This window comes from Ischnura elegans, chromosome 2 (assembly GCF_921293095.1).
Source record: "Ischnura elegans chromosome 2, ioIscEleg1.1, whole genome shotgun sequence".
Lineage (NCBI taxonomy): Eukaryota > Metazoa > Arthropoda > Insecta > Odonata > Coenagrionidae > Ischnura > Ischnura elegans.
The window spans coordinates 13322911-13350808 of record NC_060247.1 but is presented as its reverse complement, the minus strand read 5'-3'; the positions used below and the strand labels follow the sequence as shown (position 1 = coordinate 13350808).

Sequence of the window (27898 nt, the reverse complement as noted above, 5' to 3'; positions counted from 1 at the left end):
TTCGATTGTTATCGCATGTTAGTTTCTTGAACGCGGTTGTTGTACTTGTGGGACGTTATTGTCGGCTCAAAGGTGGAATTGCAGGTTTTCGGATCGAATTTATCCTGTTTTCAACTAATTTTCTGAAGATAATATTGTATAACACAATGGTAAGTTTATTGTGTAGTATGATATTTGTTTGTATGTAGTTTTACGGCATGAAGTTCGGCCTTTCGACGCACTCGGTGGATGGACGACTGCACACCTAGTAAATGTTTGATACGATTGATTATTCGCTTACGTTTAAGAAATTTTGTGAGGATGGACCCAAATGCTAGCGTTTTTTGAGTTTGAAAGCCATTCCTCACTGATGTTCTTTTTATTCAAGAAAGGTGGATGAAAGGGTCCAATGCCAGACATGTGACTTGAGCTCTGATTCTCAGTGTATAAGTTAGGAATATGTTGTATTTTAGTATATAATCTTGCGTAGGAAACCGCTGGTATCGTCAAGTCAATGTGTACTTAGTTAATGATTCCCTATGTTAGTTGCATGTCAGTTGGCACTTAGAAAATTTATACCATTGTCTATTTTATGTTGGCTATGCACTCTCAGTAAATATTATCGTCGGTTTTTGTGGACCTTAATTTCTTTACACAGTGGATAGTAGTGGTATAGAATGTAGAATCTCTTAATATCTTTTGACTTCATTTTTGCTTTAATGATGTACGTCAATTAACTATGAAGTTATTGCTCAAAATTAAGGACCTGTTCGTAAAGTAGCGAATTATTGCTGTATTTCATTTGGACATTGTGTTCGCATTTCTTTTGAAGAGAGTTCATGTATTATCAGGATCTTAATATCTTTCCCTTGGTTCCATATTTTTCTTGATCCACCAATTGCCTCCCCCTCGCCTTGGTACTTATTTCTATCTAAGAACTTCATTTTCGAAAGTTATGAGTTTTCTTTTAATGTTTAGCCAGGGACCAAACTTAATATCTATGGAGCTGGACTGGTTAGGTTTGGGTTGGTTAAAAAAAGTCATTTTGGGTTGTGTTAGCGTGAAGTTATTCAGCATGCTTCAGAGATTATGTTGAGTAGAATTTTCTTAGGGTATATGTATATGGCTTATTAATCCACGAAGAAAAAGGTGGACCTGCTTTCTAAAAAATGAACCTCCTCTGATGAAACGAAGATGCAATGGTAGTTGAGCATGCTCTCCAAAAACCCTACTGTATCATAAACAACAGTAAGGGTGTTATAAGGGTCAGGGCAATGATTGTGAAAATACACCAATTGAATTAAACCAACAAGGACTTTAATAGATAGTAAATGGTAGGAATAGAATATGAAATAGATTGTAAATTAAATGAATGGTAGAAGAAGTAAAAAAGGTGTGTCATCAGAAGTACAGTTACCACTGCAGTGCCTGAGTTCTCAGCTTCTCAAGTTGGAGCAAAATTTAACTCTTACTGCCCTAATTTAAGTATACCAGGACTAGCCACAGTGATAAGTTGTCAGAGTCACCCGAAATGCAAAAATTCCACTGAGAAAAAACACAAGGAATGGCGCCTTAGTAGCTTAATTGGCTATAGCACTTTGCCGGAAATTGAGGGTTCTGAGTTTGAATCCTGGTCAAGGCAAATGATTTTTTCTCTGTGGAATCGTAGTATCCTCTAAAACCAGGTGGTATTCCAGTCATTTCAACATTATGATTGCATTATTATTGGGCTACGTACTACAATCAATGATTATGTTTTCTTAGGTGAAGGAAACTATCCAGTTGAGCGAAAATCCTGAAAGTTGTGCTCATATCTATTATAGTTGATCCCCTTTCCATAATCTCGTATCGAAATTATGATTCACCTTTTAGGAACTCATTCACTTATTAATTTTTCCTCCATCATGTTATTCAGCTTTTAAAGCAAGAATTTTGTCTGTGGTACATAGACAAAGAATTAGGTCTGTCTCAAGCATATTGAAAGCTTTTTAGGGATCTCCATTCCTGATCAATAAATAAGTTCAACATGGCTTCAATTGGTGGAGATTAGACATATTTAAATAAAATATTATTTAAGTTCCTCTTGTTTTAGAAATATTCCTGGATTATCTTTTTTAGTGGTGTATTTTCATCTCTCGTATTAAGTGATGTCCTCAAACAATTCCCTTGCTATTCTTCTTTGTTAATATTTTGTGATTACATATTCAGAAGCCATATTTTATTCCTTTTTTCTGATTTCAGTCACACACCATATTACTTGTCCAGCCGGCTATGAAGCCGGAAACTCGAACATACTCTGATTATGAATCTGTCAACGATTGCATGGAAGGTAAGTGAAGCTACTACTATGAGCATATTACGTAATTTTCACTTCCCAAGCAACCATGTGGTTATAACTGTGTTGTCATTGCAGGGGTTTGTAAAATCTATGAAGAGCATCTCAAGCGCCGCAACCCAAATACTCCCAGCATCACATATGATATCAGTCAACTCTTTGATTTCATTGATCAACTTGCTGACCTATCCTGTCTTGTGTAAGTTTTCATTTTTTCTGATTTTATATCCATTAGATTTTTTGTTGTTTCAGTTTGTTAACTCAACATTTTAGACCCGTGGTTCATTAGACCTATGCCTAACCTGGTATTTGAGCAGGACCGAAACTTAACTATCTGAAAAGGTATGAAATTCTAAGTTTCATATAAGATTAGGCTGTTTCAAAACTTATAACTTTAAAATTTTCAGATAATTTGGTTTTCCTTTCATCCTAGGAGGTCTGAAATTATTAATTTGGGGAAAGGGCCAAGCCATGTATTGAAAGGAGGAGTGAGCACTTGTATGAAACTATCTTACCTTTTCAAATTGGCAATTATTTCATGGATATAGTGCCTTTTCAGTTGTTCGGATGTCCAATTGTTGAAATAAATGGGCATTAAAAAGCAAGTTTTTGTCTCTCCATGGTTTCCCAATTAAATTTAAAGCAATACTCCTTTTGGTTTGTGATAATTAGCAGCAGAGAAACGCACGGCTACATTGATTAATGTAATCACTATGGGAATTGTATGGGTTGCAACCGGTACAGTAGGGCAGATCGGGAGAATCAATTTTTTTTTTTTCGAATCCATCTGGCCCAACAAAAAAAGTTGTGGGAGTGAATAATAATGTAAGGCTTAAAAAATTTGAGACGTATATATGAACCCCTGGCTTCGCTCAAGTACCATTTATCAGGGGAAGGGTCACAAATTGAAAATTTTAATATTTTATGGTCATTCTCAATTGAGTTTGCTGAGTTAGGGCAAAAATTTCATGCATTTCAATGTATCTGCCTCTGTTTAGCCACAAAATGCCAAATTTGAGTGTGCGTCCATATAGAAAATATCCCAACACCCAAGCATCGTGATGGATGAGAGAGTGGCAGGCCACTCGCGTCCCCTCCCTGATCACCTCTTCCCCCTTCCACACCCTGGGCTTATACTGCGTAATCGTATCCTTTCTATGCTGCTAGGAGGGTGCTCATCTTTGACAGTATAAATCAGCCGATGGTAGAAGGTAAAAAAAGAATGCTTAGTGTGGCAACTTGTCCCTTTTTTGGTGTCTCGTTGGCGCTAAACAAATTAACGTTACCAACTTTTAGAGAAGTGATGAAATTTTTTTGCATGTCTGTGACTAAATGGATTTTGTTTTACCATGGGAATTACTAAAACTGTGGAAAAATGCCATTAGGGCAAACGAAGGGTTATATTGAAAATCAAAACTCAAACATTTTTCAATGAACCTTTGAAATTATGCAATATTTTTGCGTGTATTTGCAAGGAGGAGCATAAAGTTTCACCTAACGAAGAAGCATTTTTGAGAGACCAGCAGACAACACAAAAGATAATGGCAGCCCTGCTAGATCGAATCCTACCGAAACACAACAAATAAGGAAAGTTGATTGTTTGAGGCGTAACTTGGTGAAAGTGATTCATAATTAACATTAAAAAGAAGAACTTTGTGCTTTCACATCAATATTTATTCACGACCATGGTTTCAACGTTAGACGTCATCATCAGGTGAACTCTACAGAGGTCCATCACATCCTTTTATACCAGGCTAGGAGGGGTAGGGAGGAAGGTAACTAGGTTGAACGGATTGGTCAACAGAGAGGAGGGAGGGGGAAAGAACTTGGTCATATGGTATGAAAGAAGTTAGGGGGAGGAGGCTCCGTTAGGGAGGGCATGGCAGGTGGAGGGGGGATGGTTCAGGTGAGAGAGAGGCCGAAGAGTTCGTCATGTCATTAGCCCAGGAATTTAATAGTGGGAGGCTTAAAAGAGGAGAGTGGGAGTCATACAAAAATTCATTTACAATGTTGTCATTGGAACGTACGTGCTGCAAAATTTCCATCTGTTCCAAAGCATCTAATCTAGGTCCTTTAGGTTCATAATGAAGCACTTCAAAAACAAAATCACTTTGATGATTGTTATCTAACAAATGAATAGCAAATTGTGAAATAGTATTTTTATTTCTCAGGCAGGCTTGGTGTTCTTTCACCCGTTCTTGAAATTCTCGCCCCGTTTGCCCAACATACATTTGCATACCGTTGCAATCACATTTTAATCTATACACACCACTCCTTTCTTCTCTTGGGATGGGATCTTTTGTGAGGGGAAGAGTGTTCCTGAGGTTGGATTTCTTGTAAAACGCAACTTTAATTTTATCCTTAGGCATCTTTTTGCAAATCTTCGGCCCGATGTCCTTTAAAAAAAGGATTCTACGCCACTTGGCCGTGGATTCTTGTCGCATTCGGGATCCATAAATTTCTCCCACTGCTTGTTTTTTTAATTGTTTCCGATATAAACTATCAATTAGCTGTTCGTTGTATCCGTTATTTTTAGCAATTAGTTTAATTGTGTTTAATTCATCATTGAAATTGGCAGGGGACATTGGAATATACAGCAAACTATGTAACATGCTGTGAAAGGCTGATAACTTCTGAGAAAAACAATGTCTTGAACTGGAGTGGATCACTTGGTCCGTATTGGAGTTTTTCCGAAAGACTGAAAACTCGAGGTGATTGTTGACCTTAGTGACTTTAAGATCTAGGAAGTTGAGAGAGTTATTATCTTCTATTTCGTAAGTGAAATTCAAATTGCGGTCCAAAGAATTCAAAAAAGATAGGAACGTTTGTAGTTGTCTTTTTGGGCCAGTCCAAATACAAAACACATTGTCTACATATCGATGCCAGGATAGTACATTTTTCGTCTGTGGATTATTGGGGGAAAACAGGTTCCTTTCGAATAAGTCCATATACATGTCCGCCAGGAGAGGAGACAAAGGAGAGCCCATGGCCAATCCATTGGGCTGTTCATAAAATACACCGTTAAATTTGAAATAATTTTGAGGCACACAAATCTTCAATAGATCACAAGAGTCACGTATAATGGGAGCTGGCACACATTTCTGGATGAGAATAGATTCTGCTATGTCTACGGCTTCTTTGGGTGGGACACAGGCGAAGAGATTGCACGCATCGAAAGACACTAACAAGCACTTACTGGGGATTTTAGATACGTGTTGGATGAAGTCAATGGCATTAGTAACTCCATACTTAGGGGTAAACTTTGAGTGATGTCTTAGCACACAGTTGAGTTTTTTCGCCAAGAGGTAGCTTGGAGCCATGACGTTGGAAACAATGGGTCGAATTGCACAATCACTCTTGTGAATTTTAGGAAGCCCAAAAAAACGTGGAGCTGAGGGATTCATTTGGTGTAACCTAATCACTTCATTCCACTTAAGTAGCGCTTAAACTGATTTTAAGGCTCTTTTGCACTCTATTTGGAAATTGGCAGTCGGATCTATAAGCTACTTCACAATTTGCTATTCATTTGTTAGATAACAATCATCAAAGTGATTTTGTTTTTGAAGTGCTTCATTATGAACCTAAAGGACCTAGATTAGATGCTTTGGAACAAATGGAAATTTTGCAGCTCGTACGTTCCAATGACAACATTGTAAATGAATTTTTGTATGACTCCCACTCTCCTCTTTTAAGCCTCCCACTATTAAATTCCTGGGCTAATGACATAACGAACTCTTCGGCCTCTCTCTCACCTGAACCATCCCCCCTCCACCTGCCATGCCCTCCCTAACGGAGCCTCCTCCCCCTAACTTCTTTCATACCATATGACCAAGTTCTTTCCCCCTCCCTCCTCTCTGTTGACCAATCCGTTCAACCTAGTTACCTTCCTCCATCCCCCTCCTAGCCTTGTATAAAAGGATGTGATGGACCTCTGTAGAGTTCACCTGATGATGACGTCTAACGTTGAAACCATGGTCGTGAATAAATATTGATGTGAAAGCACAAAGTTCTTCTTTTTAATGTCAATTAAGGAAAGAATAAAAAAGGAATGGTCGGAGAGCATTGAGTCAATATTACTTACGCTCTTAGGTGGAAAACTATCAAAAATTTTCTTTATCAATTCATCCGGTGAAAATTAAGCGGACAAGAAATCAGCCTTTTTGTATCACTACGTTCTTTGTGAAACGGATATTGTCTCATAAGAGGCTAAAGTCAACCTGGATCTGCGGGTAAAATGTGCTGCCAACTGTGGTAGAAGTTTATGCAAGAACTGCTGTGTCGCTCTGAGCAGCACTTCGCAGCCCGTGCTACTTTAGCTGGCGCAAAAATCATAACTTCGTAAGATACATCCAAGGTAGAGAACCGGAATTATGTACGTAGGCAGAAAAAGATGTTAGACTCCCGATTGTCCGGCTGCAGTTTATCCGTGTTGTGGCTTATCTGTGCATGAGTTTTACTCATCCTCGATATTTTCCGCGATCTTTAAAAAAAAAATAAAAATTTTGCAAAAGCTCCAGGATATTTGCATTTTAATGCTAGGCTACTCCGGACTTATCATTTCTATTAGATTTCCCTTCTTAAAATAGAATTAATTTATTTACTTGCTGACAAGGAACATTTTGAGTCTACTGGGACGTCTGCTCTAGCAGTGCTGACGATGATCAGTGGCAGGAAAAAAATCTCTTGATTAGTTTTTAAAGATTCTTTAATTGCATATTTTATTGCAAATTCACAATTATTGCTGTGGCCTTGCATGCGGTAGAATTCGGCCCACAGGAACCGGAGATTTCGCTGTACTCGGGCTTTTTTGTGCCGTGACTAGTCAAGGTCAAACTGGAGAGGAAAGGAATATTAAAAGTGAAGACAGTGGGGGAAGGGGGAGTTGAGATATCATGATTCATAGCCAGGCACTCGCCTGCATACACAAGTTGCCTTAAATCCTAGTTTCCCATAACTGATGCTGCGTGATGGCGTAATCGCTTGTCTGTTGCCTTCACGGTAGTTCCGTGTTCATTTTTCCCAAACATAGTGGTGCACAACCGAACTCGGTGATCACAGATCTTTGTCCCGCAGCAGTTGCGTGCTGGGCAACTTGTGCTAGACACAATTACACAGCGTGGTGCCTGACAGTTTAGTTTCCAATGTTGTGCAATGGTTTAGAAACATTTGTACAAACCCCTTTTATGAATCAGTGATCTCACAGCCATGGTCGCATGGTTTTCAGAAACCAGGTGGTACACGGAGCAGTAGGAGTAAGAGTACAATAACCTCACCTCTACTAAAAGATTCGCGATTGGGAAAAGAAATCTCTTAATGATTCCGGAAAGCAATCTAAAATAAAAGACTGTATATATTTGATTGGTATGAATTATGAAAATTAAATGATATTCATGTGAAAGTTTGGATTGATCGTGTTTTCCGATTATTTGTGCTGCCTCTCTCCATCATTAGCCCATTGGGGTAATCGGGAGTACAGTGTACAGTGAAACAAAAAGAAAGGAATCAAATTGTGACATCAAAGGGCTCCATTTTTATTTAACGAAAGACTTTATACTTAAACTGATGAAAACAGGCAAGAGGACTTATCTATGTACTATATAGCCCACTAATGACCACTCACTCACTCATACAAATGTCTCAAACCGGCGGTGAAGGTGACGAGATACAACAAAAAGTCTCATGACGACGTCCTTTAAAATTGTCTGAAACCACAGGAAAAATTATGAAAACGCTAAATTTCCCATTATATGTCAGTCTATTCATTTATAATTGAGTATGGGATTTAGTTAAAAAAAAGGCCAACAAAATCTAATGGTGTTGTGGCGATCATTAGAAGGAAGATACCAACAAAAAATCATAGCAACATATCGATGGCTAACTTCTAGCAACACATATCTCAAATTTGGCCGGTTTGAGACATGTATTTTAAACAAGGTGTTCTAACATCAAAAAAATAAAATACTAGTAAAGAACAACTCTTTGTTTGCAAATGAATGCTGCTTTTTCAGTTTTATGAACTTTTGGTATTTAATTTCAGTGCACAAGTAAAAAAATTAATTGTTTTTTTGCTCTCCAGAAAGGTTGCTATTTTTTTAGAGCTTAGCCATCGATATTTGTGTGTGCAAACAAAAGGAGGAAAATAAGATAGAGGAATTAAAACGAAAAGGTGATTAAGATAAGGTAGGAAATTTACCATGTAATTTTGGAAAGGTCAATTTCTTAATAGCTTCTTTCCATATGAACAAAAATTTGTGTGCATCAAAGTGTATTCAAACAAGAAGAGAAGAAAGGTAATGTGAGATATTACTTATTACGTATGTTTGATAAATTACATTCTGTATATAAAATTTTCATGTTATCAAAATCGAAAGTGTGGTGGTTATTAATTCCATAGTTAACAAGGGCACATAATACCAATTTTTAAAAGAAGATACATGCTGTTGATTGTAGTTCCTGTCTTGTTGCTAATTGCAATAGAAAGAATTCTAAACAAACCTTCCTTAACAGATTGGTAGTTAAAAATGATTTTTATTCATCATTTGTGATGAATTTTATCTGTGAGCTGGTGCATTAAAGGCAGTGAATATAAGAACATGGAGGATAAGTGGAATTATAGATATTTTTTATTCAATTATTTGTCTTATGAAAACCATGTTTCATTTAGTGACTAAGTTATTTAGCTGTAAACATCTTCCAAATCATGATATTTATAATGTCTTGTTCATCGTAAGTCATCTGCTACTCACCAGATGATTTAATTGCGCATTATATTGGGTATTAAAGCTGTAAGAAGATATTTGTGTATCCCAACTCATTAAAACTTTAAAAAGAGGTATTCCTGAAGTGTTATCATTTGTGATCATGGTTAATAATCTTTCGATAAAATTGTCGTACTAGGTTCAATTCTTGCTAAGGATCTCCAATTTGCGCATATGCTCTAGATATTGATATTCAGTTCCTAAGTACATAATTTTATTGTGTGTATCATCCTCTATCGTGCTTACGAAGGGAAACTGCAGTCACACCTTATTCATATTTCAAGAATTTGGTTGAGTAATGTGAAAAGTAATAATAAACATGTTTTTAATTGGCCTTGTTGACAGATTCTGTTACATGTATTGTGTGTAGGGGCCCGTGTTCAATGCCCTATGCAGGCACAATTCTTCTCCGCTTTTTTGTATTTATTTTGAGGAAACCTAAATCGAACTTCTAATTTTATGATTTTCAATCAGATCATTGTTTTTCTGGGTGGAACATCTTTCCTATGCTCACACTACGTCGGGTTTATTATTCGTTTGATGTTAGTTGTTTTATCGAACTGATTGGTGCCATGCTGACGGTATTTATCGAACTACATGTATCAAACTTGTTTGGTAAAAGTAACAGAAATATTCAATGCTCTATACGAATCCAAATTGCGATGAGTTCGATCAGAAACTGGCATTTCTAAACTACAGCAGACTCCTGATTATCCAGCTGTGGTGTATCCGTGTTGAGGATTATCTGTGCATAATATTCACTCTCTCTCAATACCTTCCACGACCTCGATAAAAAAGTATAACCGAATGCAAAATCACCGGAATTACTGCATTTTACTTCAAGGATATACCAAATTTATTAATTCCATTCGAATCCCCTTGGTAAAACGGAAGTGATCGTGTGCTATTTGCATTCACGGAAGCACCGTGTTCATGGTTGCCAAGCCTCGCAGTGCTCAACTGTGCTCCGTGATTATGGATACACATCCCGCAGCAGCTACAACCCATGCAACTTGTACAAGACACGACTACATGGCGTGGTGGCAGAAAGTGTAGTTTCCTATGTCGCTCTGTGGTTTTGTAGCATTAGTGCAAACTAGGGCCGGATTTACCGTGAGGCATAATAGGCATGTGCGTAGGGGAGTCCCAGTCCAAGGGGCGCCTTCTGTTAGACAACTGGCAATGATCTATTCTAGAGGCACCTAGAAGGGCACCGCCGTCAGCAGGCTTATTATATGGGTTCCGTCTGCCTGAAGGTTTCCTCTTTGCTAGGGCTTTAAATGAGCTAAGTTAGGATCATAGCAGAACTTGAACTTCGATGCCATAATTAATGAATTTTTCGAAAAGAAGACAAGAAGGAAACTTTTGAAGTAGTTCTCGTTGTGCTTGAGGCAGGCCCCGTTATGTCTTCATTCATGTTTTTAATCTGCACTTTTATTTCTCTAGGATTTTATTTCAGAAAGATATGCAGTTGGCCGTATTTGTATTTTAGAGGCTTTTTTCAATTGAAAATGTCGTTTGTACCACTGATCTTCATGCGTTTTAAAATTAATTAAATTATACTATATTTTGTGCTACCTCAGTTCATTCAGTTACAGGGTTATGTAATGTTTTATTTTTGAAGTTACTCTTCTATTTTGTTGCATGAATTACAGCTAGACTTCATTTTTGGAAAGGGCATTCATGAAATGTACAGTTGCATAAAAGTTAAACTGTTTCATATAGTTTTACTCCAAGATGTTTTTTTTTAATTGAATTGTCTATGCGTAAAATTTTTTATTTATCCTGCGTAAAATTCAAAATAAACTTATGCTGTCAGCCATATACAGTAAAACCTCTTTACAGCGTAATGGAGGGGACCAAAATTTGGGCAATTTGATGTATGGAGGTTCACTATGGAGAGGTTTCAATGATAGGCACCATTTTTTCATATCCTTTGCAAATGAGAGGCACTACTGTCTTTTAAACCGTTATATTTATTTGTTTAAGCATACATGCATACATTAGTGAACATTTATTTATTAATAACAGAAAGCGAGTGCTATCTCGTGATTTTTACCATGATTCGAGAGAAAGCGATGTGATCTATCTTAATTCAACAGTCACTTAAAATTATTAGGATAGTTGAATAGCTTTTTTCTTATTTAGTGTTAGGTATGCTCTCATATGGAAAAAAATGGCTACAACTAATGGTTAACGTGAAAATTACAACATAATAAAGGTGTAAAAGAAAAAAAATACGGGTGAAACATATACATATTGCTGAAAATGTCATTCCATGTACGTAATAGCGGCTGCATTAATGGTCTCTGGTTGTGTCGGTACGATTTGCGGAGGTAGTTAGGCTGTCACGGGGGTATCTCCTCGGTATGATAAGTGGAGGTTTTGCGAGATAAAGAAGTTCACTACATAGAGGTTTGCCTATAAATTTACATGTAAATCTGACGGCACCATAGGGCTGGTATGAAGTGTGGAGGTTTATGATGTAAAGAGGTTCACTACTTAGAGGTTTTACTGTATCTATTTATTCCCTTTACCGAACCTTACCTCATGCGAGTGGCTATGCCTTATAATAAAAATCGGGGAGGATGGCTCAGGTGAGGAGGTGCGTTCAATGGAGAGGTGCCAATGGCGTAACTTTGGGTAAATCCAGCCCTGGTGCAAACTCCTATTCAGGTCTTGTATGGAGCAAAATAACTGCAAAAATAATAATATATTGGTTGTTTTACGTAAATTATGAACATTATAAGACATTAAAGTGAAAGTTTGGTTTATCCATGGTTTCTGATTATTCGTGCCGTCTCTCCCCATCATTAGCCATTAGGATAATCAGGGGTGTGCTGTATACTTTTTACAGTATTTACTTGCTTTATGTAATGCTTTATCAATTAAAATGTAAGCTGTAGTTCCGACTGATTTGTGAATGAAAAACTTTGCTGTTTCTACAATTTGGAACTTTATTTTCCTGACTAGTTTCGATACACTGTATCATATTCATAGGACTAGCAGTACAAGTAGCATCGTTGTGGGTTATATACCAAAAAGGGGGAAGAGTGGAAGGGTTGGGGAGGGGAAAGGGGTGGAGAGGAGATGTCTGTAGAGCACTACATTGTTGCGCTTTGCGTAGGAGGGGGGGAGGGAGAGGAAAGGGAAAGGAAGCGTACTTAGGGAAGGTGGTGCGGGTTAGCGTCATGGGGATTTTTCGGGTGCAAAATTGGGATGTCCAGGAGGGGGGAGTGGAACTCAACTGTAGTTCATTGTGTTTTGTAAATTTGTTATGCGATGATATTGAGTATAAATTGAGTGTCATAGTGGAACATGCTCTCGACGTTTTTTTGCAATTGAAATGAGTCAGACTCGTAGAAAATTATTTTATATTTTTAGTCCCTCAGAAAAATGTTGCTCTTCTATAAAAATTTATTTCCATAGTGTAATTTACGTAACATGTGAGTCAAAGGTTAGAGATGAACATGTTTTGTTAGTTGAAGAACCTGACTCCCAACTTTTTAGTTTGCCTCCTCCACAGGAGGGTCAGCAAAAGTTTAAATCCCCAGATCCCGATTGTCTTTTTGATCTTTGCAAAAGAAAAAGTAGACTCAACAAATTCAGAAGGAATTGGATCAGTTCCGTAATATCCCACGTACACTTCTCTTTTGCATTTATTTGTGTCTTAGCCATTCTGTATTTGTTGAAACACTTAACACACAAGTTTTGTTTCTTTATTGTTTCATTATCCATTCTGCATCTCTACTTCCATAACATTTTTGGAATTGGTTATCCTTACTCCATCAACCTTGGAAGATCGTAAACTGCGTACATATACACATTTGAATGTTTTGAGGGTTGGGTTGAATTATAATTGTGGTGTGTGAAGCCTCAGTGCATAAATGAGTAGTTAGGTTCTGCTGGATCAATGAATCCACCTTTACTGTTACAAATTGCATTTCTTTTTCAGTTACCAGAAAAGCACGAATACATATGCACCATACAACAAGGATTGGATAAAGGAGAAAATCTATATCCTCCTTCGAAGACAGGCTGCAAGGCCTGTGTGATCATCCTAGATCGTGATACCCAGTCAACCCCGAATAATGTGGATGTTGTGTTTTTAGGATGAATGCGTGTGAGAGCTATTTTAAAAGTGTGGAGTTTGATGGATTGCAATTTTTTGTTTGACTTGTGAATCAGTGGAGATTAAGTTTTGGTGTGAATGATAATTGTCATATGTTAGAAGTAAGTATCTGTGGTCAAGAAGAAGGTTAAGATCATCAAAGTTTTTCAGTAGAATGTATTTGTAGTTTGTTCTTTGGTGACAGTGATTCTTTCCTTGTATTATTATCTGTCAATACAAGCTTAAATTAATGAAAATATGTGAGAAAGTAGATGAAATGTGTGAAAGACATTGCTAAATGTATCTATTCTGTTTATATTAGTTTACTTCAAAATTTTAATTTTTGTGGCCTTTATTTTCCAATAATTCTCTTAACTTCATGACAAGAAATTGCTTTACATGTTCATTTCTACTGTCCAACTTATTTTTTCTTTGTACTAGAATGTTGCTGAAGTAAGCATATATTCTGAAAACTTATGCTGGTAGCATTTGCCTTTTTGAATTAAAACCTCTTAGTGTGTGTAGTCATCAATGTTTTGATCACTAACACATTGGAATGGGTCTTGGTTGCACTGGTCGAGGAGAGAGCTATTGACAAACTATATTTTAATAGTGAGTTTCTGTTTGCATTGGTGCTTCAAGGTGAAGAAAATATGATTTCAGGAAGTTAATTATGTTTTTTTTTTAATCCTTAGAATGCCTTGAAAGCTTGCTACTTTCAAATGTTTCGCTGTCCTTTATACTTTAGCACTCATCATGATGTGTACATCCTAACAGTTATGAAACACATTTCGTTAGGTTCATTCTCAGAGACCCTAAGAGGAATTTAGAAGAGCACAGCTATTGTGTTACTTTTTGATGATGTCTTTTAGACTTGCCTTTGGTAAACATTTGTTGATAACACAAATGCACTTTGCATTTGCAATATTGGGCATTTATTGTCACGTTCTGTTATAAGTGTATGAATATTTTTCATTAAAATATTTTAAAATTTCAGGTTCATCTTATTGCAATCATTTCTTCTGTTTTTGTTATTGTCGTAGAAAAATGCAGGAATACTTGTGCTACAAGTGTTTTACCCATTGGAAAATTGTTAGTCAGCTCTTAGTTTTCCATGCCATTGAATTTTCCTAGTACATACATGTAAATAGATGTTTAAGGAGTTGATTATGCATTTCAGAAGTAGACATTTCATTTGTGATATTAAAATTTATACATTTTGTGACTATATGATTCTAGCTGCAGATGAATGTGGCATTCGCTATGTGTTGATTTTTTATTCAATCAGGGTTTGAAGTTTATCTGTTAACCCTTTCACTGCTAGATCTGTAGCCGATGCAGATTTGGGAACAAGTAAACGCCAACTAAAACCGATGGGAGGGATAAGAAATGACAGTATGCAGTAAACCCTTTGACTCATTTGTCTTCAACCTCTGCACAATAAATTGTTGATAAACTAATAGTATTGGCAATGTTTTTACGAACAAATACTTATTCCATAAAGAAAAAGTATAATTTGGAATAGACCAATTTGTTTAATACGTACTCCCTACCTCCAGTTGCAGAGAAAACAAGGATACCACATTTATATCAATGGTAGGTATAAGAAAGTTTTGTTAAGATAAAACTGTTAATACAGTACAGTTCTACCTATTCATTCCACAAAAATGAACGCTAATGTGTTGAAGGATCGAGGCCAGTGGATGGGGGACGGGCCTTCCATTCTGCTGAGTTGGGTCCTGAGGGTGGCCAATGAAGATACCCACATGATTCTACTTCAGAGAGCTCTCTGCAGAGAATAAAAATGTTCCGGAGGTGTCTGTGTATGGGGGAGAATTAACCTTGGCACGGCTGTGGCGTGCAAGGGTTAAAAGGGAATTTTTCCCCACTACGCACATACATAATTAGCAAGGCTCCCACTCAACCTTGAAAACCTTATAACTGTGAATAAACAGTGTATTTCGTCATAAAACCTTAAAAATATCTCAATCTTGATTTTAAGATCGTAGAACAACAACTGTCAGATTAATAAAAAAAATTGATATTTCGAACATATTTCAAGGTCAGTCGCGCGCAGACATGGCCTCAGATTTATCTGCACACATATATTTGAAGCAAGCGCAATTATTGGACCGTGTGCCATGATGACACATTGACCTTAAGCCTGTACCGAAGCCGGAAGACCGGAAACCAAAGAGTTCATAACTCTGGCGAAAATTCAGACACTTCTTCACTTCCCTGCTCCCTCCATTTTCCCACTCGCAACCCTTGGCCACCCCTGAATTTTGCTAACAATAGGTGACGTCATAAGAGATAGATTCACTTTGATTGCTACGTTTGCAGTCACGGTGTCTGTCGCGTTTGTTAAATTTTTAGTTAACGTGAGCCTATGATTGTTACGTGATCAATATTTCTCCCTAAAATGGTTTATCTACAAACCGTAAATTTGAAGAAATTTAGACCGTGAAAACCTGGAAAAAAACGTGAATTTTATAGTTTAGATTGAGTGGGAACCCTGATTAGTTAATGGCTGATTTAATGAATTTCAAAGTCTAATTACCAGTGATGAAGCATACCCTACCCTTGATAGGAGCTAGTGTACTTGATATCATGGAATAAATCCATCATGTTGTTATTGAAAACCTTGATAAGAAAATGAGCCGCAGAGGAAGCATGTTAGAACTCTCAATTGCCATTTTATATTTTGTGTGTGAATTTGCACAGAGAAATACTGAGTGTAAGGTGGATGGTTCATTTTTTATTGTCATTTACACTCACACTTTTATTGTCATAAAAGGTTTTTATTTCAAGCATACATACATATTTAGTCCCAGTTGGTCTAGTGGAACACCAAAGTGATGGATTTCAAAGACCTATCCTTGCTTAAATTAAACAATTTTACACATTCATGCCACAAACTATTAAGCTTACCCATCTATGGCATGGGTGGTGGTTGAATTACTCAAGGGGGATTTGAACCTGCATCTTAGATGTTGACCAGCATGGGCATTGTGCTGCTGTAAACAAGTGAAATATATGGAAGGCATTTTTGGGTATGGTCTGCACATTATACCATGATTCATATTTAAGTGTCATGTGTCTAATTTCTAACAAAATAATGCTTGGATATTGGTTTCAACCAATGGGGCAGATTACCTCCTCATGCAAGGTGGTACACTCCAAAAATGTTGATATATCTATTGCAAGTATCGACCCAATGGGTGGAGATATAGCCTCCTAAATCCTTCACATCTGCCACTGAAGATTGTCATGATACTATATCTCTCAATTTATATCATTTACAGTGCCGGCGGGGTAAAGTCCTCGCCTGCCAAACTATAGGTCGCGGGTTCGAATCCCACCTGGGTAGGTGGTCACTATCCAGGGCATGGATGTTTGTGTTGTGATTTGTTAATGCCTCCATTGTAAAGGCCTCTATTTGCTGTTTATGGGGAAGTTGAAAATAAATATAAATAAATTTATTTTATAATGCAACCATATGTTTTCATTGTGCTTGGGGTAAGTTATTGCATTTGACTTAATCAGACTGGGAGTGTTAAAATGGGCAAGGGGACGGGTAATTGTCTGTGCCTAGCATCCAATTAGGCACAACAGCTTGAAATGTTTTTTAAAAATTCTTTAGGCATAATATTCGCTGAAGAAAATTCAAGGATTTTTTCTGGTGTTTCTGTAATGGAATATTTATGTTTTTGCACTTAAAGTTTGGTTTCTTCAAACATCCTTCTCCAAAATGAATTAACTTCATTGAAGTGCTGAAATTACATCCGGAAGGCCTGTAGCAATGAGCAATTAAATTCAGGTCAAGGGTAAGAAATGCCTTGTTCCGTTATTGCTGGCTGAAAACACACCCGTCCAGTGGCGCCGACTCCATGGGCCTGAGGGGGCCCGAGCCCCCTCAAAGATTCGTTTGGGGGGGCGGAGCCCCCTCAATGTTTCAATAAAATAATTAAGTTATATTATGCTTTGTGAAATCACAAAAATATATTGGTAATTTTCATTTCCCATGTTTGAAAATAGTTACCTTTTAAAATAAATTCAACAATGTGTTAAAACAAATAATTATAAGGTTAAGCAGGTTAACTGAATCAGGTGGTGTGAATCATGATAGTGTTTCGGTGCTGCGACACACTTTGAATTTAACCTCTTCCCGGGGCAAGACCTCGGATATGGGCCCCCCCAATATTTTTTATAAGTCGGCGCCCCTGCACCCGTCCATACTGGATTGCCAGTTTTCTTTGAGTGCCTGCCAGCTGGGCTTGCTAGAAGGTCCATCCTGTGTTTACCTTTCTTTCCTTATCATGTTTTATTCTTTGTGTGTTTGAAAGTTTTAAGGTTTTAATTCCATGTGCAGGAATGCCGACTTACAAAAAATGTTGGGGGGGCCCAAACCGGAGATCTTACCCCGGGAAATTGTTAAGGTATTGAGTTTTAAGTATTTTAAGCATTTTAGAAGAGTCATATGATCAGCATTAGATCCCTGATAACTCGAATCTCAATATCTGGACACCCCAAGGAAAATTGACTAGCCTGACACATTTTTTCCTCACACCCATAATGAATTTTTGAGGGGGCTCGGGCCCCATGGAGTCGGTGCCACTGTCCATGTGTTACGATGCTGTTTGTCCAGCGTTGTATGTATAACATTTGGTTGATCTGAAAATAATAATTTGGACATTCTAGCATACCTTGTTATGATTTTACCTTTTAGTTGGGGATTCTTGACTCAAACGTTTTCTTTTATCCTAAGTTTGCCAAAAAACATACTTTATCCATGGCAGTTGTATCAATATTAGTGATTTTATAACCTGATTGTAACAACACCAGCACAACACATTTTGCCTCCAAAAATCACAATTTCATTTAGGTTACAGACATCTGGGAATCAATGGAATGTTTACACTTAAATCCTGAACTCTCTTCTTCAGATTCAGTGTCTGGTTCAGTGTTAGTTATTACAGCTTCAGTAGGTTGGTTTTTACAGCTATTTTCTATGTTTCTCACTATTAGTTCGTTTATGGTAAACTCGCATTGTTGTGACACATTTGTCATTCGTAGGTCTAGTTTTTGTACTTTAATATTTTGTGCTAATCCTTCCGTTAGAGATTCCCCAGCATCCTGGAAGAATGAGTTTCATCAATGAAAACTAATACTTTCACAGGGATAATTTTACATGCATTTTTTCAAAGTGAAATTGCTAGCATGCAGGTTACTATTCTTATCATATCTGCCGACATTCTGTTGTTTGGGATGATTCTATCCTTAAAATGTTGTTTAATTTATATTTAATTTTTCTTTTGTTTGAAACTCTTCATCAGAACCCCTTGTATTCGCGGTGATTTACATGGTAAGAAATATTGTCCTACTGGGCCCAATTAAAATATCATTAATTAACACTCAATTAAAACTTGTCGCCCATTAATATATCATAATATTTTGGGTGACCTATCATGATATTTTTATTGTCTATAACATTGTATTTATGCTATTGAATGAAATATCAGGAAATTTATCTGACACCAATGTATCACCATGTTCACAGCCACATAATAGTTTACCATTACATTAAAACATAATTTTTTGGTACATTGCCCAGGTCATGGTTCTGATGGAGAGCCCATTATTTTTATATGTATTCATGTATTACAGGACTTATATTTTTCCCGGGTTAACTGGCTAAATAAATATCAGCAGGTTTTGTGAGAAATTCTAAAATTTCTTATCCTGAGGTTAATCTATGATGTCAGGTAATACCAATTTTATCACTTAATTATTGTAACAACTAAAGATTCTGTGCATCTAAATTCCTGACTTTTTGAGAGTATTTTTTGGAACTTCTTTTCGGTAGATTTGGTGTCAGAAAGATTCAAAACTACATGTTTATGGATGAGTCATATTGAGACCGATATGTTCATTTTATGGATCTTTAATAGGTCAGCTTTGATTGATGTAGACTTTCTATTTGGAAAAGATATTTGATGCAATTTTTTTCTTATGATTTATGAACTTAATATTTATTAATTCTCTGTATGTGTAAGCTCTGGCAGCAGAATCTGTAATCCCTTTCTGTTGTCCAAGGTATTGCAGTTAACTTTTAGTTTATGGGGAAGGTGTGAGTGAGCACACCCTAATTTGTAAAGAATGAGGACAGTTCACATTCTATTGACCACCTTAACCCAATCTGAGGGGATAATATTTGGAGATGGGTACTTCTCAAAATTTAATGACTAATTTAAAAAATGAGTGGGTATCTAACAGAAATGCCACAAATTCAAAATGGCAGCATTAGTTCCCTCCGAAAAAGGAGGGATCATCTCCTGCCCCTGTGCTCCACCTCCGTTGTATGTGCAATGAACCATGCCACTTGTCGGTCTCAAAAGGTTTAGCCTGGGTTTGTGAGAACGGGTGCCTAAGTTAGTCAAATATTTGTGATTTTGTGGGGACAGTGGGCTGTGTCTCACAAACCAACCCTGGCCAAATGGACTATGAATTAAGCTGTATGAATAACAATGATAAAGTTGATTTAATAATTACCTCTCCTATGTCATTACTGCTCAAATCTAATTCACATAGAGCAGGATTGACTTTCAGCGTTTCCCCCATAAGTTTTCCTGCATCACTTCCAAGTCCACATGCAGCCAGGATCAATTTCTCTAGTTTATCATTCTGAGAGAGTGCTGAACAAAGAAACATTCCTCCTTCATTTCCAATGTTTGAGTTGAGGCGAAGGTCCAAGTGAACAAGAGGAGGGGATTTAGCCAATGCAAAGCTTATTCCCTGAATCCCTGATGGTCCTGGTTGGATAGAATGAAAGTAGAGATTATTGATTGGTTTTTTATTTAAAGTACATCATTTCAAAGTGCTTACCAGTGGTGAAGCTTTAGGGTAATGCGGGATATATATGCTTATAGTTATCCTTTTATGCTTCTGAGAAATCGGGGCAACAAGAAATGTTACCTGAATTCCTTCACAGTGCGTTGCAGCAAAGTATTTTAAAATACTTCAATGGACACTTAACACTGAGTTAGAATTTAGGTAAAATTTATTTTTGCCCTGATTTCTCAGAAGCATTAAAAGATGCCTAGTATAAGCATAAATATCCCAGATTACCCTTAAGCTTTGCCAATGGGAAGCACTTTTGTTTGAAATAGCATACAAAAAAGGTGTGCAGTAGACATGGGTAAATTAAGGTCATTATTTTGGTAGTTGGTTCACTACTTTATGCAGCATCTTTTAGGAATGCAATACCTCTCAGCATCTAAGGCCACATATGACTTAGCCATCATAATTTTCACCAATGGAGCTATTCTCCCTGTAGAAAACCTATTCAGCATTCACTGATATGTCATATTGTTCATATACATACATACTTAACTTTTATTATTGAGAAGAAGCTGGTTCTTTCATGTAAGGGTTTCACTGAGGTACATTGTATCTACATTTAAATTACTTGAATATGTACATCTAATTCACGTACAATACTGACCTATCAAATTATTGCATAGCCACAGTTCCTTCAGGTTTGGATGGCATGTCATTAGATTTGCCAAACCATGTGCTCCATCATTAGATATGCGATTATGTGCAACATCTAATATTTCTAGTTGCTTAACTCCATTGATTATACTTTGGAGTAAGATTATTAATCTGGCATCATCTATGCCACTCCGTTGCAGCCTAGTGTGGATAAATTACTAATTAAGATAATATCCAATTGTGGTCCATTCATATTACATATGTATGTGTATACGTTCATGTAGGTGTCATAATAAGGATTTTAGCTTTCAGCAGTCGATTATGTAATCAAGACATGAACTGATAATATACTACATATATTGATAAAGTGAGTCACCTTAAGATTTTGAGATGACTGCAATAGCCTAGGCCTCTGGCTAAGTTGATTGTGTCTGCCATTGAAAGAGAGAAGTAGTGCCAGGCAAAATCAATTCCTAGATTTCTCATTTCATACACAATACTCAGCTCCTGAAAAAAACCAAGGTAAATAATAATGAACCGTTGTAAATGTGGACAAACATGTAACACAAAAAGATTCACCCACCCAAAGATTTTCTGTTTTGCAGAGAATGGGTCCCAAGTCAATGTGATCATTGGATGGTAGTTCCGTGGTACAGTTATGCAGGGAATCGTCTGGAGGCGCTGTATCTGGCGGTGCAACTTGTAATTGCCTTAGTCTCAGATGGTGGATGTACTCAGCTGCCCACAAAAGTTTTTCCAATGTTTTTGGTTGGTCCTCTATTTTATCCCTATTGTGATACAGATGACATTAGTGTGCTTGAAAGTGCTGAATGCAGGTCTTATTTTCATTGAAGGAGCTGAATAAATTGAAACTTGGCTATTTCCACGTGACGTTTTATTGCCAAGGACAATGGTTTTGTAACAGAGTTTGAAATCTTAAGCCATGCTGATAGAAATTTCATCAATAACCAACTATTATGTCTGCCTCCCTTGCTCCCACCTCCTCCTCTATTCATTATCTACTGTGCCTATCCATCCAACCCTAGCCCCTGACCATCCACACGGAGGGACGTGCACTGAAGCACTATGCTTCCTAAACCCTCACTCTGCTCAATCATCCCCTCAGCACCTGAAAATAGGGTAGTTTCCTTCATTAAAGAAAACGAAATGCATTAGTGCATTCATAAAATACAAATTATTTGGTTTTAGAAATCCCAGTTTAGACGAATGGTCAATTTTAACCTCATTTGAAAAAGGCCAGATTGGCGCCCATGCGATTCCACTCCACGTGACCTCACAGGGACCTAGTTTCTATACGAGTAGATAGGAGTTTTACATCGTCTGAGATTACCAATGCATGTACGAGGCACAGAGTTCAGGGAAACATCTCTTAATAATCACCCATTAAAATTACCTAAGTCGCCTGTATCGTGTTACCTTACCAGCCTGTGTCGTATCAGCGCTCAAAGCCTCGCCCCAAGGTCACCTCACATAGCGACAGCTGGAACCAGAAATACGTCACACAGACTTTTCCCAGCAATCCTACTTAGCCGTCGCATTTTCGTGCACTTGAAAATTTTCACTTTTTGTTTAATCGTGAATAATAGATATTGTAGTTCAAAAACCTAAGAGCGTGAAATGTGTACTCCAGGAGTAATAATCTTTCCATTTAGGCTATAAAAAAATAATAGAAAAACCACCCTATTATCTCCTTCCTCTGAACCCCCTTCCTCTCCCCACCTCTTGAATTGACTATGTATGTTTATAAACTGTTCATTTTTCTGGAATAATTAAATGGATAATGCTACTCTGTAACAAAACCATGCTCAGTGACAATATAAGTTCATGTGGAAATATGTTGCAATTTCTTCTGCTCCTACAGTGACGAATTTCCATGGTCACACCCTCTGCGCATTACTCTGCAACAATAGACCTTTGTCAGAAATCTCACACCAAATTGTATATGTGGTATATATATATAGTATTTATGTATATGTAGTTATATATATATCGTTGTCCTTGTCCTTTTTCTATTCCATGTTCCTATCCCTTTCTTTCCTTACCTGTGAATTTATTTGTATGCAAATATGCACATAAATTCACAGGTAAGGAAAGAAAGGGATAGGAACATGGAATAGAAAAAGGACAACGGTGCTGTGGTAGATGGAAAAAGCCAGAAATCAGAGGGTAAAAATGCGGCCTGACTGGGACTCGAACCCAGAACCTCCTGGTTGCCGGCCAGGTGCTGTACCAGTTGCGCTACCAGGACGCTTAGATTTACCATGATTTCGGCGGGGGTTTATACACAGAAAACTTCCTTTGCTTTGGCCCACAAGAGTAACCAATAGATGGCACTGGGGCAGCTCACCACTCACCAGCAGAAGGAATGGACGAGGACACAAGGATGAAAGGAAAGATACACACTCACACGATAGCAGGAAAGAGACAGGAACATGCGTTTCGGGGCACGCTGAGCCCAAGTGAAATAAGCCAATATGGCCGATACACTACTTCATTCATTATAGCACACATTAGACAAAAGCTACTTCAGTTTGTTGATTTGAAATCATTTAAGCCCTAAATTTTTCATAATTAACTACAGTTAATTATAAAAATTGTGGGCTGGTATATTTTCAAAATATCTTTTTTGTGACTTTGTTTTTGTTCAAAACTTATCGAATAACTTCAATTATAGGGAATACAGATTTGTTTACTAAATTGAGAATCATTGTTGGAAGTATTTGCTCTCCCTGAATTATAGGCCATGTGGGGAAAATGTGTTTTGGCAAAGCTAGCAAAAGAATTTACAGGCAGGTAGGGATGAGATCATGGGAAAGATGCTGGTAGACAGTCACCCTGGGTAGTACATACAAAGTGTTAGTCCAGTGTGTCCCAACACTTCTAAGTTGAAGATAATGAGTTCAGTAAACATAATTTTATATTATTTCTGTCAGTGAAACTTAAAATATGGATACTTTTCATTGTTCCTTATGTCCAAGGAGAGGTTATCACAATAGTTGAAGGAATAATAATAATCAGATAGCAGTATTTGTCTATGCGTTAACAAAAGTTTATGAATCACTCTAAAGACTGTTCAGAATAAGCAATATCTTGGCATATATGTAATTATAGATTTACTCAGTGGCTCCGACTCCATGGGGCTTGAGGGTGCTGGAGCCCCCTCAAAAATTCGTTATGGGTGTGAGGAAAAAATTTGTCAGGCTTGTCGATTTTCCCCGGAGTGTCCAGATATCAAGATTCGAGTTATCAGGGTTCTAATGTTGATCATATGACTCTTATAAAATGCTTAAAAAAACTTAAAACTCGCTACTTATAAAATTTCCTGGGGCAAGATCTCCGGTTTGGGCCCCCCCAATATTTTTTATAAGTCGGCATCCCTGGATTTACACAAATGAATTAATGAACTAGTGGCAAGTATAGTGTCAAGGAGTGGTGGTTTTAGAGAAGGGCTAGGGGAGCTATAGCCCCTCTTGGGTATCTAATTTTTTTCGGACCCTCATTAATGCTGGAAGGTTACTCCCCTGCCCCCTTGTCCCTGTCTTGAATCTGCCACTGGTGTCATGTATCATCTCATCTCATGATTGATCCCTTGGTAATCATTATTTTGATTGCGCATACTGAGTGGATGTATGCAATAATAATTGTCAAAAATTACTGTACATATATACTCATGTCATGCCCACTATTTTCCTTTGAAATGCCTGAGAAATGGGTACAGAGGCTTAGATATATCTTGCTGATTTCCAATCGCCTGACCTCTTTGGAGAAATAAGTTTGTATGTTTGTACTAGTTTATTAGACTTCTTTATGCATGAGTGAGCTTATCATTTATTTGAGCTCAGAATTTTCAGGAACTTCAACTTAGGCTGTGAAATAGGTACACACTTAAAAAATTATTTTTCCAGTTGGTTCAAGTGAAGAAATAACCTTTGAAAATATGATTACGAAAAGGTGGAACTTCAAAGTAGCCATGATCAAATTAAAAGCTTACTGTACAGAAAATGGAAATTTTAGTGAATGTGAGTGTGATTTCCAAATGGAGGATGAAAAGCTTGTTTGTCTACAGATACTTTATGGTTACACCTTTTTGTAATCTTTTTTGGCTGTGAGACCTTTGTATTCTTTGCATCTATTTATTATTAAAATATGATTTTTTTCCCCTTTAGTCTGGTATGTGCAGGACTGTGAGGGATTTGCCTGGGCATGGTGGCACATAATTATGGTTGCCCAATACAGGGGCGCAGCTAGGAATTAAGGTTGGGGGGGGGGGGGGGGGTTAGATGCAACTAATACCGGGGTGTGTGGGGGTATGGAATACCCTCCAGGATAAGCAGTATGTGTGAGGTTAATAAATTGCGGAATTTTAAGATAAATGGTCCAAAATGGTGAATTTTACAGCTTTCTGAGGGATATTTTATTAATCCTTACACTATTGTATTAGTAATATCAATCCAATTAAGTAAACTGGATTAAACTTAAAAATTTCTCTGAGCTCTGGGGGGGGTTTTATCCCCCAAACCCCCCCCCCTCGCTGCGCCACTGGCCCAATATAATGATGAACTAAAATACTCTTGCACTCCAGAGAACAGTGAGGCTTTCTTTCTAAATCACTCTATGGCTTTATTCATGTATTTTATATATACCTTGACATGTCCTATATCCTGTATTTTGTTGCACATGGTCTTTGGACAAATAAACAATAATAAAAATAGGTACATACGCAATTTTCTTCAAAGATGTGGCATCGCTGTCCTCATCAAAATCTTCTTCCTCCTCCTCTCCTTCCTCCTCGCCTTCGTCATCGTCGTCCTCCTCCCCTGGCTCTGGAAACATATCCTTGTAGAGCGCACCATTTTCAAAAGGTCTCTTCTGCCCCTCTATATCCATCTCAGGGCCAAACATGTCGTTCTTGTCTACTGGTGCCTCTTCGACATGAGTGCCAGCATCTTCACTGGTCTCACTTTCAATTTCAGTGTCTGCAACGTAAGTCTCATCAACCCACTTGTTCCTTTGCCATGCACTCCAGCCCTCTGCACCCATAACACCCAGCTCAATTTCATCTCCAGGCACCAGGTTCTCAATCCATTCCTGAATATCCCTCTCGAGGTAAAGTTCTCGCCAGGAATTATTGTGCTTTAAAATGTCGCAAGTCTGTGTGGGTAAGAGATAAGTTTCAGCAAAAGAGTTAGTCATTGGCTTATGGCATTGCTGGCTCTCTTAGGGAGAGGCTAACAAATATTGCCACCTATTACATACATACATATTTACATGGTAACACAGGTGGGTGATTTTCTAATTAGATGCATGAATATGCTGGATATTGAATTAAAAAAGGGAAACTAATTTGAAATATTCAAAAAGTAATTTCAATGCATTCAGGGGATGGGGAGGAAGAGAATAGGGAAGAGGACTTAGTGTAGACGAAGGGAACCTAGAAGTTGAACTTGGTAATGGGGACAGGTTTGGATGTTTAGAGGTTGCTCCATGTATGCCCTAAGCAGTGGAATAGCCATGATAATTGTGTTTAATCTAATTGGGGAAAAAGACTGAGCTATATATTGCTTCCGTTAGTCATTTACAGAGATAGTTGTGAAGAATAATGGGAAGGCAATAGTACGATTAAAAATTGCAATGACTTTAAAATGCAAGAATAAATTGAGAATCTTGTCATAATGACTAGACTTAATGAGAATATGTAATTGGAGAGAGGCAATTCAACCATTAAATAACCATTTGGGCTGAATGTTCTAATTTATGCTTGGTGTGAGGAAATTTAATGGAAAATGATGTGTGAAATTCTGGAAGAAAATTGTATAGTTCTCTAATTGGAAGTTTAAGTCTTATTTGAGACCAATTATTTATGAATTGAAAAGCTTACCCCTTCAACTGGCGTTGGCCACCTTTCCAAAGCCCTTCTCTGCCAATAAATTCCATCTGGTATTATGGGAATTACAATCTTAAGTGGTAAATCCAAAGGTAGGTTTTCCAGTAGAGCATTTTTGTCTTCTTCCAGCAGGATTTCATTGTATATAGGTTTTTCTTGAAGCAAAGCAAAGTGTGTGTTGTAGACCTTGGGGCTTCATAATTATGATGTTTTCAGTGAAAGTAGGATTACCATACCATCTTCCTTCAAAATTAGGACTTGGTTCTTTTGAATCACATGATAATACCAAATTGCAGTGTAATAATGGTATATTACCTTAGAAAGAGGTATCTAGGCATTATTTGTAACTGCAATAGCCCATAGTTTGTGGGCAGTCAGTTGAATAAAATGAGGATATTGCGAAAAATGAGGATGTATGGCATGCATGATTGCAATGTCATTCTAAATCAAAATATCAATCAATTTGTTCTTCTTCATATTGTAAAATTTTAAATTGTTTTTTTACTTACTTATCATGCTTCCCATTCTTACCTGCATAATTTTTTATCAAGGCATCAATGGCCAGCTCTGATAGACTTTTTGGGAGTAACTCATCCCATGCCCCTTGCTCTGCTTTGAGAATTCGATTAGGCTCAGATCCATGGGCCAGACACGCTTTTGAAGGTTTATATGCTTTTATTGCACATTTTGGAACAGTATAAGGAATCTTCATGTTTTTTTACGGAAACCAATGAGGTACAATTGGTTCGTAAATGATGAAACTATTTGACAAAAAATTGTCATTTATTCATGTTAATAGTTTTAATCTCCCAGCCAAAATTTATGGTTTTTTGAATCAGTAGTTAAAAATCACTGATGATAAATGGAAATATTTCCTTATGCTGCTATTCATGGTCAATTCATATCGTCCATTTTAATTACGTCTACATGCATTGTACGCATTAATTATTAGTTTAGTTATGTGCATTTCATTGCCTATTTTATTCTGTAGTTTTGTCGAAATAAAATATTTTTAACCGATTAGTTATTACCTCTGTCGATGCCAGAGAAGTGAGTATTTACTATGATCCCATCTATCTTACGCATTAAATGCAATCCTTATCATTTGTTAATGATTATTCGGGGATTTTATGAATAATTTTAATACCTTACCAATCGTTGAGTAAGTTGATACAGATGGATATGAGAGAAATACGAAAAAATGTATTTATTACATGAAGGACCAAATTTAATGAAATATGCGACGGAAAAGCGTTTCAAAATATTTGTTTGTATTCACGGTACCCATGGTGATGTACTTTAATTTTTCCCGCTCC

At 37.2% G+C, this 27898-nt stretch overlaps 2 protein-coding genes across 4 annotated transcripts; one reads left to right on the top strand and one right to left on the bottom strand.

Annotated features, from left to right (window-relative positions):
* On the top strand, positions 1–14177 carry LOC124153409 (enhancer of rudimentary homolog). Its single transcript, XM_046526541.1, has 4 exons — positions 1–149; positions 2221–2308; positions 2393–2513; positions 13028–14177. The coding sequence occupies exons 1-4, from the start codon at positions 147–149 to the stop codon at positions 13125–13127; spliced, it is 312 nt and encodes a 103-aa protein (XP_046382497.1). The 5' UTR covers positions 1–146; the 3' UTR covers positions 13128–14177.
* Positions 11577–27848, bottom strand: LOC124153406 (dynein regulatory complex subunit 5). Of its 3 annotated transcripts, none has more exons than XM_046526537.1 (9): positions 27730–27848; positions 27114–27343; positions 26577–26737; positions 25419–25849; positions 21261–21465; positions 21054–21184; positions 20688–20878; positions 19736–19995; positions 11577–11769 (listed from the first exon to the last, which is right to left on the bottom strand). In XM_046526537.1, the coding sequence occupies exons 2-9, from the start codon at positions 27292–27294 to the stop codon at positions 11593–11595; spliced, it is 1737 nt and encodes a 578-aa protein (XP_046382493.1). In that variant the 5' UTR covers positions 27295–27343; positions 27730–27848; the 3' UTR covers positions 11577–11592. The 3 variants fall into 3 exon arrangements, with proteins under 3 accessions (XP_046382493.1, XP_046382491.1, XP_046382492.1); XM_046526535.1 differs by lacking the exon at positions 11577–11769 and adding an exon at positions 17983–18319; XM_046526536.1 differs by lacking the exon at positions 11577–11769 and adding an exon at positions 17983–18319 and having other exon boundaries at positions 27735–27848.
* Positions 27849–27898: the final 50 nt, after the last annotated feature.